This window comes from Salmo salar, chromosome ssa24, assembly GCF_905237065.1.
Source record: "Salmo salar chromosome ssa24, Ssal_v3.1, whole genome shotgun sequence".
NCBI classification, from domain to species: Eukaryota; Metazoa; Chordata; class Actinopteri; order Salmoniformes; family Salmonidae; genus Salmo; species Salmo salar.
The window spans coordinates 229,279-250,129 of record NC_059465.1 but is presented as its reverse complement, the minus strand read 5'-3'; the positions used below and the strand labels follow the sequence as shown (position 1 = coordinate 250,129).

At 42.7% G+C, this 20,851-nt stretch overlaps 1 protein-coding gene across 8 annotated transcripts in view; it reads left to right on the top strand.

Annotated features, from left to right (window-relative positions):
- Positions 1-20,851, top strand: part of msh3 (mutS homolog 3 (E. coli)) — a 150,947-nt gene that overhangs the window by 77,677 nt on the left and 52,419 nt on the right. For all 8 annotated transcript variants that reach the window (XM_045707204.1, XM_045707203.1, XM_045707201.1 and 5 more), the window contains 3 exons: positions 179-286; positions 508-622; positions 5,613-5,770. In XM_045707204.1, the coding sequence (XP_045563160.1) occupies positions 179-286; positions 508-622; positions 5,613-5,770 (381 nt within the window). The remainder of the gene's footprint in view (positions 1-178; positions 287-507; positions 623-5,612; positions 5,771-20,851) is intronic.

Sequence of the window (20,851 nt, the reverse complement as noted above, 5' to 3'; positions counted from 1 at the left end):
GGTCTCGGTGCGAGTGAAGTCACCAATTGAAACGCTACTAGCGCGCACCACTAACTAACTAACTAGCCATTTCACACCGATTACATTAAGACAACCGCATATCACTTTTGGTGCTAATGTTTGGTAGTTTTGCCTGTTCCCCTTCTACACTCAAACTCTCTCTCTCTCCCGCTCTCAGTCAGTTTGGGGAGTACTACCACACTATGAAGAAGGCTGTTGGTAACTTAGCAACAGTGGACTGCCTGTTCTCATTGGCTGAGGTGGCTAAGCAGAGGAACTACTGCAGGTAATCACTCTGATGACCTTTACCTTAGGTATGAGTGTGTGTGTGTTACAGTTTTAAACAGCCTGTGAGGAGGAGTGGACTGGGCCCAGAAGGCTTAGTTCTACTGCCAACTACACCCTAAACATCTCCCTCTCTCTATCCCTCTATCTCTGTGTCCCTCTCTCGCCAACTACACCCCCTACTTCTCACCTCAGAGTATATAACTGTGTGTTCTCTCCCAGGCCGGTGTTGTGTGAGGGAGACCGTCAAATCGTGATCAGGGACGGCAGACATCCTGTGATAGACTTACTGATGGGAGAGCACACACAATACGTCCCCAACAACACAGAACTACAGGTATACAGACAAACACACACACAAGCTGGTGTAGATTAATCCTTCTCCCTGTGAAATGCGAAAGGCGCCAATAGGAATCCGAGCTCTCATACTGCCCACCTACTCACTGTACAGATCAGCAATGTAATATCGACCTCTCCCTCTCTTTCACTCTCTCTCCATATATCGTTCTCTCTCTTTCTCTCAAATTTTATTTGTCACATGCTTCTTAAACAACAGGTGAAATGCTTACATTGAAAATGGCATGTTTACTTATGGGTCCTTTTCCAACAATGCATAGTTTAAGATAAAAAATATAAATAGTGACATGAATAACAATAACATGTCAAATTAACATGGTACCAGTACCAAGTCGATGTGTACGGGTGCGAGGTAATTGAGGTAGTAGCTATATACATATAAGTAGGTCTAAAATGACTAGGCAATAGGATAGGTAATAGACTGTAGCAGCAACGTATGTGGAGCAACAGCCTATGTATGTGTGCGTATGTTATGTGGGTGTTTGTATTGTGTATGTGTTGGGGTGTAAGTATGTGTGAGTGTGTGGGTAGAGTCCAGTGTGTGTGCATAGTCAGTGCAAGAGAGAGAGTTCCAGACTTCGGACAGTGGTACCGCTTGCCGTGCGTTAGCAGAGAGAACAATGGCTTGGGTAGCTGGAGTTAAAAAAAAAAAAAATTGGGCCTTACTCTGACACCGCCTGGTATAGAGGTCCTGGATGGCAGGGAGTCAGCCCAAGTGATGTACTGGGCCGTACTCATCACCTTCTGTAGTGCCTTGCAATCAGGTGCCTTGCAGTTGCCGTACCAAGCAGTGATGCAGCCAGTCAAGATGCTCTTAATGGTGCAGCTGTAGAACATTTTGAGGATCTGAGGGCCCATGCCAGATCTTTTCAGCGTCATGAGGGGGAAAGGCACTGTTGTGTCCTCTTCACAACTCGGTGAAGTGGACACCAAGGAATTTGAAGCTCTTGACCTGTTCCACTACAGCCCAATCGATGTAGATGGGGGCGTGCTCGTCCCTCCTTTTCCTGTAGTCAACGAACAGCTCCTTTGTATTGCTGACGTTGAGCGATATTTTGTTGTCCTGGCACCACAACTGCCAGGTCTCTGACCTCCTCTCTATAGCCTGCCTCGTCGTCGGTGATCAGTCCTTCAACCGTTGCGTCGTCAGCAAACTTGATGATGGTGTTGGAGTTGTTGGTGAACAGGGAGTGCAGGAGGGGACTACACATACACCGCTGAGTGGCCCCCGTGTTGATTGTAAGCGTGGCGGATGTGTTGTTGCCTACCCCCAACGCCTAGGGGCGGCCCGCCAGGAAGTCCAGGATCCGGTTTCAGAGGCAGGTGTTCAGTCCCAGGGTTCTGAGCTTGGTGATGAGCTTAGAGGGGACTATGGTGTTGAATGCTGAGCTGTAGTCTATGAACAGCATGCTTACATGCACTACTGTTCAAAAGTTTGGGGTGACTTAGAAATGTCCTTGTTTTTTAAAGAAAAGCTAAATTTTTTGTCCATTAAAATAACATCAAATTGATCAGAAATACAGTGTAGACAATGTTAATGTTGTAAATGACTATTGTAACTGGAAACGCCGATTATTTAAAAAAAAAATTTTTTAGTGGAATATCTACATAGGCGTACAGAGGCCCATTATCAGCAACCGTCACTCCTGTGTTCCAATGGCACGTTGTGTTAGCTAATCCAAGTTTATAATTTTAAAAGGCTAATTGATCATTAGAAACCCCTTTTTGCAATTATGTTATCACAGCTGGCAGCTTCATTAAATAGTACCCACAAAACACCAGTCTCAACGTCAACAGTGAAGAGGCGACTCCGGGATGCTGGCCTTCTAGGCACAGTTCCTCTGTCCTGTAACAATGTAAGCTGAGAGTTGGGAAGCAAGTTCAGGGAGTGAATACATTGAATAAATAAATGAACAAAACAAGAAACACAAACAGCGCACCGACGTGAAACAGGAACAATGACGACTGGGGAAGAAACCAACGGGAGTGACATATAAAGGGCAGGTAATCGAGGAGGTGATGGAGTCCAGGTGAGTGTCATTATGCGCGTAATGCTGGTGACAGGTGTGCGCCCTAACGAGCAGCCTGGTGACCTGGAGGCCAGAGAGGGAGCACACATGACAGCACCCCCCGACGCATGGCTCCAGCCGCAGGACGCCGACCAAGATGACGATCCTGGGGATCAGGAGCGGACCGGTCACCTCTGCTAAGGTGCGGGAACCTGTCGATCCGGCTAAGGCGCGGGAGCATGAGCGTCGGAGAGAGAGCATACGTGGAAGTTCCCCCTCCCCGGCGTGTTCGGGCTCCAGCCGCAGTACGCCAACCACAGGGACAATCCCAGGGATCCGGAGCGGACCGGTTGCCTCCGCTGAGGCGCAGAAACCTGATGAACCAGCTGAGGAGTGAGAGCCTGATGAGCTGGCTGAGACCTTCCCGGTTGCCTCGGTTGAGGCACGGGGACCTGTTCACCCAGCTTAGGCATGGGAGCCTATCAAACCCGCTGAGGCATGGGAGCCTACAAACCGGCTGAGGCCTCCCAGGTAGCTCAAACACCCAGACCTGACATCACCCCCAACACAAAAACATAACAAAAAAACACTCCCTGATGCTTCCCTTTGTTGAGTTCTCATTCTGTAACGATGTACGCTGAGAGTCGGGAAGCAAGTTCAGGGAGTGAATATATTGAATAAATAAATGAACAAAACAAACACAAAGAGCGCACTGACATGAAACAGGAACAGGTGATGACTGGGCAAGAAACCAAAGGGAATGACATATAAAGGGCAGGTAATCAAGGAGGTGATGGAGTCCAGGTGAGTGTCATTATGCGTGTAACGCTGGTGACAGGTGTGCGCCCTAGCGCCCTGGTGACCTAGAGGCCGGAGAGGGAGCACACATGACAGTCCAGTGTCTGTGTTCTTTTGCCCATCTTAATCTTTTCTTTTTGTTGGCCAGTCTGAGATATGGCTTTTTCTTTGCAACTCTGCCTAGAAGGCCAGCATCCTGGAGTCGCCTCTTCACTGTTGACGTTGAGACTGGTGTTTTGTGGGTACTATTATTGAAGCTGCCAGTTGAGGACTTGTGAGGCGTCTGTTTCTCAAACTAGACACTCTAATGTACTTGTCCTCTTGCTCAGTTGTGCACTGGGGCCTCCCACTCCTCTTTCTATTCTGGTTAGAGCCAGTTTGCGCTGTTCTGTGAAGGGAGTAGTACACAGCGTTGTACGAGATCTTCAGTTTCTTGGCAATTTCTCGCATGGAATAGCCTTCATTTCTCAAAACAAGAATAGACTGACGAGTTTCAGAAGAAAGGTCTTTGTTTCTGGCCAGTCATCTGTGGATCTGTTGGGGTGGTATGGGAATTAGAGTGGGTCCAGGGTGTCTGGGATGATGGTGTAGGGGTCAACCATGACCAGCCTTTCAAAGCATTTCATTGCTTTACTGTAGATGTGAGTGCTACGCAGCGATAGTCATTTAGGCAGGTTTTCTTGGCAGATGTTACCTGTAATCCATTGCTTCTGGTTGGTGTATGTACAGTATCTACAGTCACTGTGGGGAGGAGGTAATCAATCCACTTATTAATGAAGCCGTTGACTGATGTGGGTGAATTCCAGAACGTATTCCGGTCTGTGTCATATTCCGGTCTGCTCCATCGGACCACTTCCATATTGAGCGCATCACTGGTACATCCAGTTTGAGTTTTTGCTCATAAGCAGGAAGCAGGAGGATATAGTTATGGTCTGATTTGCCAAAGGGAGGGCGAGGGAGGGCCTTGTGTCCATTTCAGTGTGTAGAATACAGGTGATTTTGAGTTTTGTCATCTCAAGTTGTACATGTAACATGCTGTTAAAAATGAGGTAAAACGGATTTCAGTTTCCCTCTTATTCTCTTTCATTCTCTCCCTCTAGATAGAGCAATAAAATAAAAGCATCTATTTCTTCGTGCTCATATGGTCATTACTGTCTATGGACTGTTTATTCATGTTCATAATATTACCATGTTCATATCATGTCCATAAGTCATAACATTCAATGAGAGGGTGGATAGAAAGATAGTAGGATAGGGATCTCACGATACGATACATTTCACGATACATACCCTATTCGATACATATTGTGATTCGTTATGCATTAAGATTGAATATGTATTGACATTTGATTCTGCAACAGGGTGGTACTGAGAATTGAACACCTAAGGTCTTAAATCTTTCCAGGCAGAAACAATTTTGCCTGATTACTCTGCTTACAACTGCTCAATGTCAGAATATCAATTGATATACAGTCAGGTCAAAAAATATTGGTACCTTTTGATAAAGATGAGCAAAAAAAGACTGTATACAGTAATATAAATCACAAATACTGAGCTATATTTGGGAAATTATATTATTTTATACTAATACAAGTTTGAGGAGCCAAGTTTGAGGAGGCTCAAACTTGGCCACAAGTGGCTCTTCCAGCAAGACAATAACCCCAAGCACACGTACACATCCACAAAGAAATGGTTAATTAACCACAAGATCAACATTTTGCAATGGCTATCTGTCTCCGGACTCTATTGAAGACCTGTGGTTTGAATTGAAGAGGGCTGACCGTAAGTACAGACGAAGGATATCAAGGATCTGGAAGGATTCTGTATGGAGGAATGGTCTAAGATCCCTCCCAATGTGTTCCCCAATCTCATAAAACATTTTAGATAAATAGCCTCAGTGGTATTATCCTTGCAAGTTGAAGTATTGAAAACAGGGGTATCAATCATTTTGACCCCTATCTTTTTGAGGATAAACAACTAAGAAGAAGTATCATGATTGTCACATGATTTTAAAGAGAAAGAAAATTAAGTATTAGAGTTGTTTTCTCAGCTGCTATATGTCGGAGGTCGTGGCTTTTAGCTTAGGGGTGTCAATAAAAAAAAAAATAACACCACTTAGTTATTAGCTATTTACACTTTGTCCCCCCCTCTCCGTTTGTTCAGGGTGACGGGAGGAGGACTCTGATAATATCAGGCCCAAACATGGGGGGTAAGAGCTCCTACATCCGCCAGGTGGCACTAGTCAGCATCATGGCCCAGGTGGGATCATATGTACCAGCTACAGAGGCAAGACTGGGCATCCTGGATGGCATATACACCAGGTACACACACACACACACATACATACATATATATACATGATATATATATATATATATCAGTAAATGTGATTAATGATTGACACATTGTCAGCCCCTTGTTGCCCATTATCGACTCATTAGCATCTTAGTTCTGCAATCAACTGTGAGTGGTTCTGGTGGCATTTGTAGCTCCTCAGTGGTTGCCAGGTAATATGAGAGAGACCAGAGACGATTCTCCCTCTCACACACGTGCACGCACACACACATACACGAGCGAGCGTGTTTCTGTTCACCGCTTATGCTACCATGTGAGCAGAGAGAGACTAAAGGAGGTATTGGGATCCATAATAAATACAAAAACAGCAGACTTTATTTTTTTCTCCATCGCTCTGTTTTTCTTTTGTTTTCTCTTTGTCTTTGTCTTTCTCTCTCTTTCTCTAGTGAAATTAGACTTAAGACAATATTGAGTACTGCATGGCCAACACTGCCCCTACCGGAAAGGTACATATTAAAATCGTGTTGTGTGTGTGTGTGTGTATATATATATATATATATATATATGTATATATCTCGATCGATCGATAGATATCTATATATACACAAATATATATATATATATATATATATATATATACAAATTGCACAATAACACACCTCTACGGATAGTATTGGCCACATAAATGTTTACTTTTGTTTTGATATTGTTAACTTGAGTGCGTGGCAGCCAAACAAACACACATCAGCGTTAGAAGAAGACTTTCCCTAATTCATACCGTACTGCTGGCAGCAGCTACTCTTCCTGGGGTCCAGCAAAATGAAGGCAGTTATATATTTTAAAAACATTACCATACATTTATAAAGGATTTCACAACATATTAAGTGTGGTCCCTCAGGCCTCTACTCTACAACCACATATCTATAACACAAAATCCATGTTAAAAATCCATGTTATCGTTTCTTTGTATGCGTGTCTATGTTTGTGTTGCTTCACAGTCCCTGCTGTTCCATAAGGTGTATTTTTATCTGTTTTTTAAATCAAATTTTACTGCTGGCATGAGTTACTTGATGTGGAATAGAGTTCCATGTAGTCATGGCTCTATGTAGTACTGTGCGCCTCCCATAGTCTGTTCTGGACTTTGGGACTGTGAAGAGACCTCTGGTGGCATGTCTTGTGGGGTATGCATGGGTGTCCGAGCTGTGTGCCAGTAGTTCAAACAGACAGCTTGGTGCATTCAACATGTCGATACCTCTCACAAATACAAGTTGTGATGAAGTCAATCTCTCCTCCACTTTGAGCCAGGAGAGATTGACATGCATATTATTAATATTAGCTCTCTGTGTACATCCAAGGGCCAGCCTTACTGCCCTGTTCTGAGTCAATTGCAATTTTCAGGTGCGACAAAACTAGGGCCTGTAGGACCTGCCTTGTTAAAAGTGCCGTTAACTTCTTTGGGATAGGGGGCAGTATTTTCACGGCCGGATAAAAAACATACCCGATTTAATCTGGTTACTACTCTTGCCCAGAAACGACAATATGCAATATAATTAGTAGATTTGGATAGAAAACACACTAAAGTTTCTAAAACTGTTTGAATGGTGTCTGTGAGTATAACAGAACTCAGATGACAGGCCAAAACCTGAGAAGATTCCATACAGGAGTGCCCTGTCTGACAATTTGTTATCCTTCTGTTGCATCTCTATCGAAAATACAGCATCTGTGCTGTAACGTGACATTTTCTAAGGCTTCCATTGGCTCTCAGAAGGCGCCAGAAAGTGGAATGACGTGTTTCCTGTCTCTGGGCGAAGAACAGCAGCAGATTTTGTGAGTGGTCAGGCTGGGGACAGTGAGACTGGAGATGCGCGTTCATGAGAATTCTCATTTTTTTTCTTTCAGCCTTTGAATGAATACAACGTCGCCCGGTAGGAATATTATTGCTATTTTACGAAAAAATTTGACATGCTTCGAAGTACAGCAATGGAATATTTTTACATTTTTTGTCATGAAATGCGCTCGCTTCACTTCGGATAGTGACCTGAACGCACAAACAAAACAGAGGTATTTGGATATAACTATGGATTATTTGGAACCAAAACAACATTTGTTGTTGAAGTAGAAGTCCTGGGAGTGCATTCTGACGAAGAACAGAAAAGGTAATCCAATTTTTCTAATAGTTGTTCTGAGTTTAGTGAGCCCCAAACTTGGTGGGTGTCAAATTAGCTAGCCTGTGATGGCCGAGCTATGTACTCAGAATATTGCAAAATGTGCTTTTGCCGAAAAGCTATTTTAAAATCGGACATAGCGATTGCATAAAGGAGTTCTCTATCTATAATTCTTAAAATAATTGTTATGTATTTTGTCAACGTTTATCATGAGTCATTTAGTAAATTCACCGGAAGTTTTCGGTGGGTATGCTAGTTCTGAACAAAACATGCTAATGTAAAAAGCTGGTTTTTGATATAAATATGAACTTGATTGAACAAAACCTGCATGTATTGTATAACATAATGTCCTAGGAGTGTCATCTGATGAAGATCATCAAAGGTTCGTGCTGCATGTAGCTGTGGTTTGGGTTTATGTGACATATATGCTTGCAAGCGTCCCACCCCTGGTACACCCTATCAACAGCAGGTGAAATATCAAGGGCGCCAAATTTGAAAACATTTAACCTCTCTAGGGTCGGCGGGACGAAATCGTCCCACCTACTCAACAGCCAGTGGAATCCTGTGGCGCATTATTCAAATACCTTAGAAATGCTATTACTTCAATTTCTCAAACATATTACTATTTTACACCCTTTTAAAGACAAGACTCTCGTTAATCTAACCACACTGTCCGATTTCAAAAAGGCTTTATACAATGAAAGCAAAACATTAGATTATGTCAGCAGAGTACCCAGCCAGAAATAATCAGACACCCATTTTTCAAGCTAGCATATAATGTCACAAAAACCCAGAAGACAGCTAAATGCAGCACTAACCTTTGATGATCTTCATCAGATGACACTATGTTATACAATACATGCATGTTTTGTTCAATGAAGTTAATATTTATATCAAAAACCAGCTTTTTACATTAGCATGTGACGTTCAGAACTAGCATACCCCCCGCAAACTTCCGGTGAATTTACAAAAAATTTACTAAATTACTCACGATAAACGTTCACAAAAAGCATAATTATTTTAAGAATTATCGATACAGAACTCCTCTATGCACTCGATATGTCCGATTTTAAAATAGCTTTTCGGTGAAAGCACATTTTGCAATATTCTAAGTAGATAGCCCGGCATCACAGGGCTAGCTATTTAGACACCCAGCAAGTTTAGCACTCACCAAAATCAGATTTACTATAAGAAAAAATGTTATTACCTTTGGTGTTCTTCGTCAGAATGCACTCCCAGGACTTCTACTTCAATAACAAATGTTGGTTTGGTCCCAAATAATCCATAGTTATATCCAAACAGCAGCGTTTTGTTCGTGCGTTCAAGACACTATCCGAAAGGGTAAAGAAGGGTGACGAGCACGACGCATTTCGTGACAAAAAAATTCTAAATATTCCATTACCGTACTTTGAAGCATGTCAACCGCTGTTTAAAATCAATTTTTATGCCATTTTTCGCGTAAAAAAAGCGATAATATTCCGACCGGGAATCTGCGTTTAGGTAAAAAGACGAAAGAAAATAAAGCATGGGGTCGACTCGTGCACGCGCCTAAGCCCATTGTCCTGTGATCGGCCACTTGCCAAAAGCGCAAATGTGTTTCAGCCTGGGGCTGCCTCGATATCATTCAGCTTTTTCCCGGGCTCTGAGAGCCTATGGGAGCCGTAGGAAGTGTCACGTTACAGCAAAGATCCTCAGTCTTCAATAAACAGAGACAAGAAGAACAAGATCTTGTCAGAGAGGGCACTTCCTGTAAGGAATCTTCTCAGGTTTTTGCCTGCCATATGAATTCTGTTATACTCACAGACACCATTCAAACAGTTTTAGAAACTTTAGGGTGTTTTCTATCCAAAGCCAATAATTATATGCATATTCTAGTTACTGGGCAGGAGTAGTAACCAGATTAAATCGGGTACGTTTTTTATCCGGCCGTGTCAATACTGCCCCCTACCCCCAACAGGTTAAATGTCATAATTCAAATTTCTCAAACATACAACTATCTTACACCCTTTGAAAAGATAAACATCTCCTTAATCTAACCACGTTGTCCGATTTCAAAAAGGCTTTACGGCGAAAGCATAAAGTTAGATTATGTTAGGACAGTACATTGAAAATAGCTGTGTGTAATGTTTTGTCAATGCAAAGACAGGCGTCTTTTACGTTCGTTCAAACATGTCAAACGTTGTTTAGCATAAATCATTAGGGCCTTTTTCAATCAATCAGAACTTCAATAATATTCAAGGCGGACGATTGTATACTCTTTTAAAACATATTGGAACGAGAGTACCCAAACATGCACTCGCGCACCAGAGTAGTATAGGCCATCCGCTTATGACCAACTTTCCAAGCCTCTCGTTCGGTCAGTTTTCACAGTAGAAGACTCAAACCACTTTGTAAAGACTGGTGACATCTAGTGGATGGCATAGGAAGTGCTCAATTATTAATAAGTCCCTGTGTGTTTCAATGGCATAGGCTTAAAAGTTATTCAACACATCAGATATCCACTTCCTGTTAGAATTTGTCTCAGGGTTTTGACTGCCATATGAGTTCTGTTATACTTACAGACACCATTCAAACAGTTTTAGAAAATTCAGAGTATTTTCTATCCAAATCTGTTAATAATATGCATATCCTAGCTTCTGAGTTGGTGTAGGAGGCAGTTAAAAATCGGCACATATTTTTTTCTAAATTCTCAATACTGCCCCCTAGCCCCAAGAGGTTATAAGGTATGACCCAGGTGCAGACAGTGTTGAAGAAACAGAAGTTTATTCTTCAAACAGGGGCAGGCAAATGACAGGTCAAGGCAGGCAGGGGTCAATAATCCAGATTGGGTGTAATTCACCGGAACAGCAGGCGGGCTCAGGGTCAGGTCAGGCAGAGGTCGGTAGTCCAGAGTAGTGGGGCAAAGGTACAGGACGGCAGGCAGGGTCAGGGCAGTCAGAAAGATCAACACTGGGAAAACTGAAAACAGGAACTATAGACAAGACAAGAGCAAAGGGAAAAACGCTGGTAGGTATGAAGAACAAAACTAACTGGCAACAGACAAACAGAGAACACAGGTATAAATACACAGGGCATAATGGGGCAGTTGGGCGACACCTGGAGGGGGATGGAGACAATCACAAAGACAGGTGAAACGGATCACGGCATGACAAAAACAGCCCCCACAATCTTTTTAGCGTAAATTTCTCTCAGCCAATCATTAGTCATTTGTGTAAGTGCTGTGCTTGTCGAGTGTCCTTCCCTATAAGCGTGCTGAAAGTCTGTTGTCAATAAAATAGCATTGTATCTGGTCAAACACCATTTTTCCCCAAAAGTTTACTAAGGGTTGGTAACCGGATGATTGGTCGGCTATTTGAGCCAGTTAAGGGGGCTTTGCGCTTCTTAGGTAGGGGAATACATTTTGCTTCCCTCCAGGCCTGAGGGCACACACTTTCTAGTGAGCTTAAATTGAAGATATGGCAAATAGGAGTGGAAATATAATCCACTATTATCCTCAGAAATGTTCTATCCAAGTTGTCAGACCCCGGTGGCTTGTCATTGCTGATAGACAATAATTTTTTTTTCACCTTTTACTTTACAGAATTCAAAATTACAATGCTTGTCTTTTATAAATTGATCAGATATACTTGGATGTGTAGTGTCAGCGTTTATTGCTGGCATGTCATGCCTAAGTATGCTAATCTTGCCAATTAAAAAAATCATTAAAGTAGTTGGCAATATCAGTGGATTTTGTGATGAATGAGCTATCTTTTTGGCCAAAATTTAATTTAAGGTGCTCCAAAGCTTTTTACTATCATTCTTTGTCATTTATCTTTGTTTCATAGTGTGGTTTCTTCTTCTTTTTATTCAGTTTAGTCACATGATTTCTCAATTTGCTTCACGCTTGCCAATCGGTTGTACAGCCAGACCTATTTGCCATCTCTTTTGCTTCATCCCTCTCAACCATACAGTTTTTCAATTCCTCATCAATCCACATGGATTTAAGTTTTTACAATCATTTTCTTAATGGGTGCATGCTTATTAGTAACTGGGATGAGAAATAAATGTGTCAAGTGTTGCTCGCCATTACACACCATGGACCAACAAATATTCTTCACATCAACAACATAGGAATCACTACAAAACGTATTGTATGACCTCTTATACACTATATTAGCCCAGCCTTTGGAACTTTGGTTTTCCTAGATATGGCTATTATATTGTGATCACTACATCTGATGGAATTGGATACTGCTTTCAAACTAATTTCTGCAGTATTAGTAAAGATATGACTAATACATGTTGATGGTTTCATTCCTGTGCTGTTTGTCACTACCCTGGTAGGTTGATTGATAACCTGAACCAGGTTGCAGGCACTAGTTACAGTTTGAAGATGTCTCTAGAGTGGGCAGCCTGATGAAAGCCAGTCAATATTTAAATCACCCAGATACCTCTATTGATATCACATACAGTATCAAGCATTTCACACGTGTTATCCAGATACTGACTGAATGGGCTTTAAGTGAGGCAGGTGAACCTGTAACCATATTACTTCAACAGTATTTAACATGAGATCCTCTCTAAGCTTTACAGGAATGTGGTTCTGAATATACACCGCAACACCGACATTTCTGTATTTTCTGTAAATGTTAGAACCTTGTACTGCTACCACGGTATCATCAAAGCTATTATCTAAATGAGTTACAGAGATTGTCAGAATGTGAATGTCATCTGTTACTAGCAAATTATTGATTTCAATAACCTTGTTTCTTAAGCTACATATGTTAACATGTTAAATTAGGTTATTTACATTGTCTTCCAACGCCCCTAGGATAATGTACATTTGCTGAAGCATTATGACATCTCAGCGACACAATGAGCTGGACTTGGGTCATTGATAAGTCTTATAATGCTGAGAAAGGATCCAGCAACCCAAATTATTTCGGTGGATCCCATCCTCCTTATAATACAAGCTTTCTTTCCAGAAGGTATCAGAATTCTAAATAAATGTTACACCCACAGAGCAGCAATAGTCTCGTAGCCAGTTATGGAGGGCTAAAAGTCTGCTGAACCGTTCAATGCCACAATTTAGGGAGGGCAGAGGGCCAAATATTATGGGGCGTTTCTTGGTGTCAAGTAGAGCCTCAATCTGTTCTTTAAAATCCATCTTGAGCCATTCTGAGCTGCCCTTCATAATGTCATTTGACCCCACATGAACCATGACAGTATCAGCACCCGGTGACTGACTCACAGCCTCGGGAAGCAACCTGGTGATATCCTAAACTTTTGCCCCAGGATAACACAAAGTCTTTGCCCCAGGTACAGATATATGCCTCACCATTGAACTCCCTATAAAAATTACCGGAATGATCACGGCCTCGAAGAACATTGCGAGGCCAGAGCCACAGAACTCACCTGAGAAGCTCTGATCCAGAGAGCACGGCCCAGCGGAGGGGGGCCGTGGTGGTCCAGGCTGTGCCCAGGCAGTTGATTGACTAGGACAGGGAGAGGTAGCTGGATGGGCATCCACAGCCATGGCGGGAACACTCAAGCCCCCGGCAGAAAACAGCTGGTACAGGGAGGGTTTTGCTTGGGTAGGACCGTCATTGTAAATAAGAATATGTTCTTAACTGACTTGCCTAGTTAAATAAAATAAAAATACCTCGTTCTCCCTACCATTGTGACAATGAGTCATCATAGTGCTGCATCAAATGTTCATGATCTTAGGGGCATTGGCAAACACAATGTAAGTCATTTAATTTATGTACCCCTAATTGCACCGAATACATCTGTTTATCCTACAGCTATTGTAAGCAGTAATCATGAGCCTATAAACCAGAGTTACACTGTTAGCACTGAGGCGGTGTGCAATAGTAGGAAGACCACTTTATGCAGCTCACCCTGCACTATCAGCTCCAATGTAAATAACATAAGTCTACCTCTGATAATCAAGCAACCCAGAAAAGTGCTAAAAATAGCCCATATTGACATATGTAGCCTAGGTTAATGAAATGAATAATTTGCTATTAACAGATGACATTCATATTCTGACAATCTCTGAAACTCACTCCAAATCCATAGGATATAGTGAGCACAATATAATAGCCATATATCGGAAAACCAAAGTTCCAAAGGCTGGGCCTAATATAGTGTACAATACGTTTTGTTGTGATTCATATATTGATGATATAAAGACTATATGTTGGTCTGTGGTGTGTAATGAGGAGCAACCAGACACTGCACTCGACGCATTTATGAAACTACTTATTCCAGTTACTAATAAGCACGCACCCATTAAGAAAATGACTGTAAAAACTGTTATATCCCTTTGGATTAATGAGACATTGAAAAATTGTACGGTTGAGAGGGATGAGGCAAAAGGTATGGCAACTAAGTCTGGCAGCCCAAATGATTGGCAAACGTACTGCAAATTAAGAAATCATGTGACTAAACTAAATAAAAAGAAAAAGAAACCACACTATGAAGCAATGATAAATTCTTTAAAGAATGATAGTAAAAAGCTTTGGGGCAGCTTAAATGAAATTTTGGGGAAAAAAGCCAACTCAGCTGCTTCATTTATTGAATCAGATGGCTCATTCATCACAAAGCCCACTGATATTGCAAACTCCTTTAATGACTTTTTCATTGGCAAGATAAGCAAACTTAGGGATGACATGCCCGCAACAAACGCTGATACTACACATCCAGGTATATCGGACCAAATTATGAAAGACAAGAATTGTACTTTTGAATTCCGTAAAGTCAGTATGGAAGAGGTGAAAAAATGATTGTTGCCAATCAACAATGACAAGCCACCGGGGTTTGACAATCTAGATGGAAAATGACTGAGGATAATAGCAGACAATATTGCCACTCCTATTTGCCACATTTTCAATTTAAGCCTACTAGAGAGCGTGTGCCCTCAGGCCAGGAGGGAAGCTAACGAATAATAAAGCCCACCTTTTTTTTTTGGACCAGATACAATGCTGTTTCACAGTAAACAAATCGACAGAACAGAATTTCAGCATGCTTATAGGGAAGGACACTCAACAAGCACAGCACTTACACAAATGACTGATGATTGACGATAAAATGATTGTGGGGGCAGTCTTGTTAGACTATAGTGCATCTTTTGACATTATCGATCATAGTCTGCTGCTGGAAAAAGTATGTGTTATGGCTTTACACCCCCTGCTATAATGTATATAAAGAGTTACTTGTCTAACAGAACACAGAGGGTGTTATTTCATGGAAGCCTCTCAAATATAATCCAGTTAGAATCAGGAATTCCCCAGGGTAGCTGTTTAGGCCCCTTGCTTTTTTCAATTTTTATTATCGACATGCCACTGAGTAAAGCCAGAGTGTCTATGTATGTGGATGATTCAACACCATACACGTCAGCAACTGAAATGACTGCAACACTCAACAAAGAGCTGCAGTTAGTTTCAGCGTGGGTGGCAAGGAATAAGTTATCCCAAAATATTTCTAAAGCATTGTATTTGGAACAAAACACTCACTAAACCCTAAACTTAAACTAAATCTTGTAATAAATAATGTGGAAATTGAGCAAGTTGAGATGACTAAACTGCTTGGAGTAACACTAGATTGTGAACTGTCATGGTCAAAACATATTGATGCAGTAGTAGCTAAGATGGGGAGAAGTCTGTCTATAATATAGCAATACTCTGCCTTCTTAATAACACTATCAACAAGGCAGGTCCTACAGGCCATAGTTTTGTCGCACCTGGACTACTGTTCAGTCGTGTGGTCAGGTGCCACAAAAAGGACTTAGGAAAATTGCAATTGGTTCAGAACAGGGCAGCACGGCTGGCCCTTGAATGTACACAGAGAGCTAATATTAATAATATGCATGTCAATCTCTCCTGGCTGAAAGTGGAGGAGAGATTGACTTCATAACAACTTTTATTTATGATAGGTATTGACACTTATGATCACTCGGCTAAGCATGCCTCTCCTTAATGTCAATATGCCTTGTCCATTACTGTTCTGGTTAGTGTTTATTGGCTTATTTCACTGTAGAGCCTCTAGCCCTGCTCATTATACCTTATCCAACCTTTCAGTTCCACCACCCACACATGCTATGACATCACCTGGTTTCAAGGATGTTTCTAGAGACAAAATCTCTCTCATCATCACTCAATGCCTAGGTTTACCTCCACTGTATTCAGAACCTACCATACCTTTGTCTGTACATCATACCTTGAAGCTATTTTATCGCCCCCAGAAACCTGCTCCTTTTACTCTCTATTCTGGACGTCATAGACGACCAATTCTCATAGCTTTTAGCCGTACCCTTAGCCTACTCCTCCTCTGTTCCTCTGGTGATGTAGAGGTGAATCCAGGCCCTGCAGTGCATAGCTCCACTCCTATTCCCCAGGCACTCTCTTTTGATGACTTCTGTAACCGTAATAGCCTTGGTTTCATGCATGTTAACATTAGAAGCCTCCTCCCTAAATGTGTTCTATTCACTGCTTTAGCACACTCTGCCAACCCGGATGTCCTAGCCGTGTCTGAATCCTGGCTTAGGAAGACCACCAAAAACTCTGAAATCTTCATCCCTAACTACAACATTTTCAGACAAGATATAACGGCCAAAGGGGGCGGTGTTGCAATCTACTGCAGAGATAGCCTGCAGAGTTCTGTCCTACTATCCAGGTCTGTACCCAAACAATTTGAACTTCTACTTTTAAAAATCCACCTCTAAAAACAAGTCTCTGACCGTTGCCGCCTGCTATAGACCACCCTCTGCCCCCAGCTGCGCTCTGGACACCATATGTGAACTGATTGCCCCCCATCTATCTTCAGAGCTCGTGCTGCTAGGTGACCTAAACTGGGACATGCTTAACACCCCGGCCATCCTACAATCTAAGCTTGATGCCCTCAATCTCACACAAATTATCAATGAACCCACCAGGTACCACCCCAAAGCCGTAAACACGGGCACCCTCATAGATATCATCCTAACCAACTTGCACTCTAAATACACCTCTGCTGTTTTCAACCAAGATCTCAGTGATCACTGCCTCATTGCCTGCATCCGTAATGGGTCAGTGGTCAAATGACCTCCACTCATCACTGTCAAACGCTCCCTGAAACACTTCAGCGAGCAAGCCTTTCTAATCGACCTGGCCCGGGTATCCTGGAAGGATATTGACCTCATCCCGTCAGTAGAGGATGCCTGGTTACTTTTTAAAAATGCCTTCCTCACCATCTTAAATAAGCATGCCCCATTCAAGAAATGTAGAACCAGGAACAGATATAGCCCTTGGTTCTCTCCAGACCTGACTGCCCTTAACCAACACAAAAACATCCTGTGACGTTCGGCGTTAGCATCGAACAGCCCCCGTGATATGCAACTTTTCAAGGAAGTTAGAAACCAATATACACAGGCAGTTAGAAAAGCCAAGGCTAGCTTTTCAAGCAGAAATTTGCTTCCTGCAACACAAACTCAAAAGTTCTGGGACACTAAAGTCCATGGAGAATAAGAACACCTCCTCCCAGCTGCTCACTGCACTGAGGATAGGAAACTCTGTCACCACCGATAAATCCACTATAATTGAGAATTTCAATAAGCATTTTGCTACGGCTGGCCATGCTTTCCACCTGGCTACCCCTACCGCGGTCAATAGCACTGCACCTCCCACAGCTACTCGCCCAAGCCTTCCCCATTTCTCCTTCTCCCAAATCCAGTCAGCTTATGTTCTGAAAGAGCGGCAAAATCTGGACACCTACAAATCAGCCGGGCTAGACAATCTGGACCCTTTCAAAAATGTTCTGCCGAAATTGTTGCAACCCCTATTACTAGCCTGTTCAACCTCTCTTTCGTGTCGTCTGAGATTCCCAAAGATTGGAAAGCAGCTGCGGTCATCCCCCTCTTCAAAGGGGGGGACACTCTTGACCCAAACTGCTACAGACCTATATCTATCCTACCCTGCCTTTCTAAGGTCTTCGAAAGCCAAGTCAACAAACAGATTACCGACCATTTCGAATCCCACCACACCTTCTCCGCTATGCAATCTGGTTTCAGAGCTGGTCATGGGTGCACCTCAGCCACGCTCAAGGTCCTAAACGATATCGTAACCGCCATTGATAAGAAACAATCCTCTGCTGCCATATTCATTGACCTGGCCAAGGCTTTCGACTCTGTCAATCACCACATCCTCATCGGCAGACTCGATAGCCTTGTTTTCTCAAATGATTGCCTCGCCTGGTTCACCAGCTACTTCTCTGATAGAGTTCAATGTGTCAAATCGGATGGCCTGTTGTCCGGGCCTCTGGCAGTCTCTATGGGGGTGCCACAGGGTTCAATTTTTGGACCAACTCTTTTCTCTGTATACATCAGTGATGTCGCTCTTGCTGCTGGTGTGTCTCTGATCCACCTCTACGCAGACGACATCATTCTGTATACTTCTGGCCCTTCTTTGGACACTGTGTTAACAACCCTCCAGACGAGCTTCAATGCCATACAACTCTCCTTCTGTAGCCTCCAACTGCTCTTAAATACAAGTAAGACTAAATGCATGCTCTTCAACCGATCGCTGCCTGCACCTGCCCGCCCGTCCAACATCACTACTCTGAACGGTTCTGACTTAGAATATGTGGACAACTTTCTAATACCTAGGTGTCTGGTTAGACCGTAAACTCTCCTTCCAGACTCACATCAAACATCTCCAATCCAAAGTTAAATCTAGAATTGGCTTCCTATTTCGCAACAAAGCATCCTTCACTCATGCTGCCAAACATACCCTCGTAAAACTGACCATCCTACCGATCCTCGACATCGGCGATGTCATTTACAAAATAGTCTCCAATACCCTACTCAATAAACTGGATGCAGTCTATCACAGTGCCATCCGTTTTGTCACCAAAGCCCCATATACTACCCACCACTGCGACCTGTACGCTCTTGTTGGCTGGCCCTCGCTTCATACTCGTCGCCAAACCCACTGGCTCCAGGTCATCTACAAGACCCTGCTAGGTAAAGTCCCACCTTATCTCAGCTCACTGGTCACCGTAGCATGCGCTCCTGCAGGTATATCTCTCTGATCACCCCCAAAGCCAATTCCTCCTTTGGCCGTCTCTCCTTCCAGTTCTCTGCTGCCAATGACTGGAACGAACTACAAACGTCTCTGAAAGTGGAAACACTTATCTCCCTCACTAGCTTTAAGCACCAGCTGTCAGAGCAGCTCACAGATCACTGCACCTGTACATAGCCCATCTATAATTTAGCCCAAACAACTACCTCTTCCCCTACTGTATTTATTTATTTTGCTCCTTTGCACCCCATTATTTCTATTTCTACTTTGCACTTTCTTCCACTACAAATGTACCATTCCAGTGTTTTACTTGCTATATTGTATTTACTTTGCCACCATGGCCTTTTTGCCTTTACCTCCCTTATCTCACCTCATTTGCTCACATTGTATATAGACTTATTTTTCTACTGTATTATTGACTGTATGTTTGTTTTACTCCATGTGTAACTCTGTGTTGTTGTATGTGTCGAACTGCTTTCCTTTATCTTGGCCAGGTCGCAATTGTAAATGAGAACTTGTTCTCAACTTGCCTACCTCGTTAAATAAAGGTGAAATAAAAATAAAATAAATAAATAAACACGTTGAATGCACCGAGCTGTCTGTCTAAGCTACTGGCACACAGGTAAACTACTGGCATACCCCACAAGACATGCCACAAGAGGTCTCTTCACAGTCCCCAAGTCCAGAACAGACTATGGGAGGCACACAGTACTACATAGAGCCATGACTACATGGAACTCTATTCCACATCAAGTAACTGACACAGTAAAATCTGATTTAAAAAAACAGATAAAAGAATACCTTATGGATCAGCGGGGACTGTGAAACAACACAAACATTGGCACAGACGCATGCATACACACACACACTCCATAACATACACACTATTACATACACATTTAGTACTGTAGATATGTGGTAGTGGTGGAGTAGGGGCCTGGCACACAGTGTGTTGTGAAATCTGTGAATGTATTGTAATGTTTTTAAAATTGTATAAACTGCCTTAATTTTGCTGGACCCCAGGAAGAGTAGCTGCTGCTTTGTTATGTGGATCACTCCTCTGAGCGCCAACTTTGGCTAATTTACAGGCTGTGTGTGTGTGTGTGTGTGTGTGTGTGTGTGTGTGTGTGTGTGTGTGTGTGTGTGTGTGTGTGTGTGTGTGTGTGTGTGTGTGTGTGTGTGTGTGTGTGTGTGTGTGTGTGTGTGTGCTCGCGCACACACAGGAGAAACCTCTGTCCCTCTCTCTTTTTTCCTCTCTCTATGTTTCTGTCAAACCAGGTCAACAAACTTCAGTTGTTGTGGGTGTAAAGAACAGTACAGTTTTCGTAGGGTATAAAAGGCTATCTAAGTACTATGGCTGTAGATCAGAGCTCTGCCAGTCTTTAAAGCACAGCAATGCTTGAAGTATGAGGGTTTCTCTGATGCTTTTTCTCTTCCCGCTCTCTTTTTCTCCCCATTTCTCTCCCCCTCTGTTCTGAAGTACTGCCCTGTAGAAGTAGCTGATGTTCCCTCTAGTACCAACACTCACATGTTCCCACTTTTCTTCTTCTCTTTCTCTCTCCTACATCCCTTTCTCATTCTCTCTCTTCTCTCTCCTAGACTATAAATAAGATATGCTGTATGGCCATTTACAATTAAGTGTTTTGGAGAGAGGAGAAAGATTATGCTTTATCTGGATAATAAACTCATTATGAATATATACTCCTCTGAGATGACTGAAAGAGAAAAGGTAGATTCCTCCATCCTCCTCTGCCAGTCTTATCCCTCTCTTTATCTCACACTTTGTGTCTGTGTGTTATAAAGGACAGAGAGAATGCTATTTTAGTTCTGGTGAACTCAAGAGTTCACCAGAGTGTTCCCTTGGTTGGAGAGTGTGTATGTGTCTCGTTGTTTGTGCGTTCAGGGC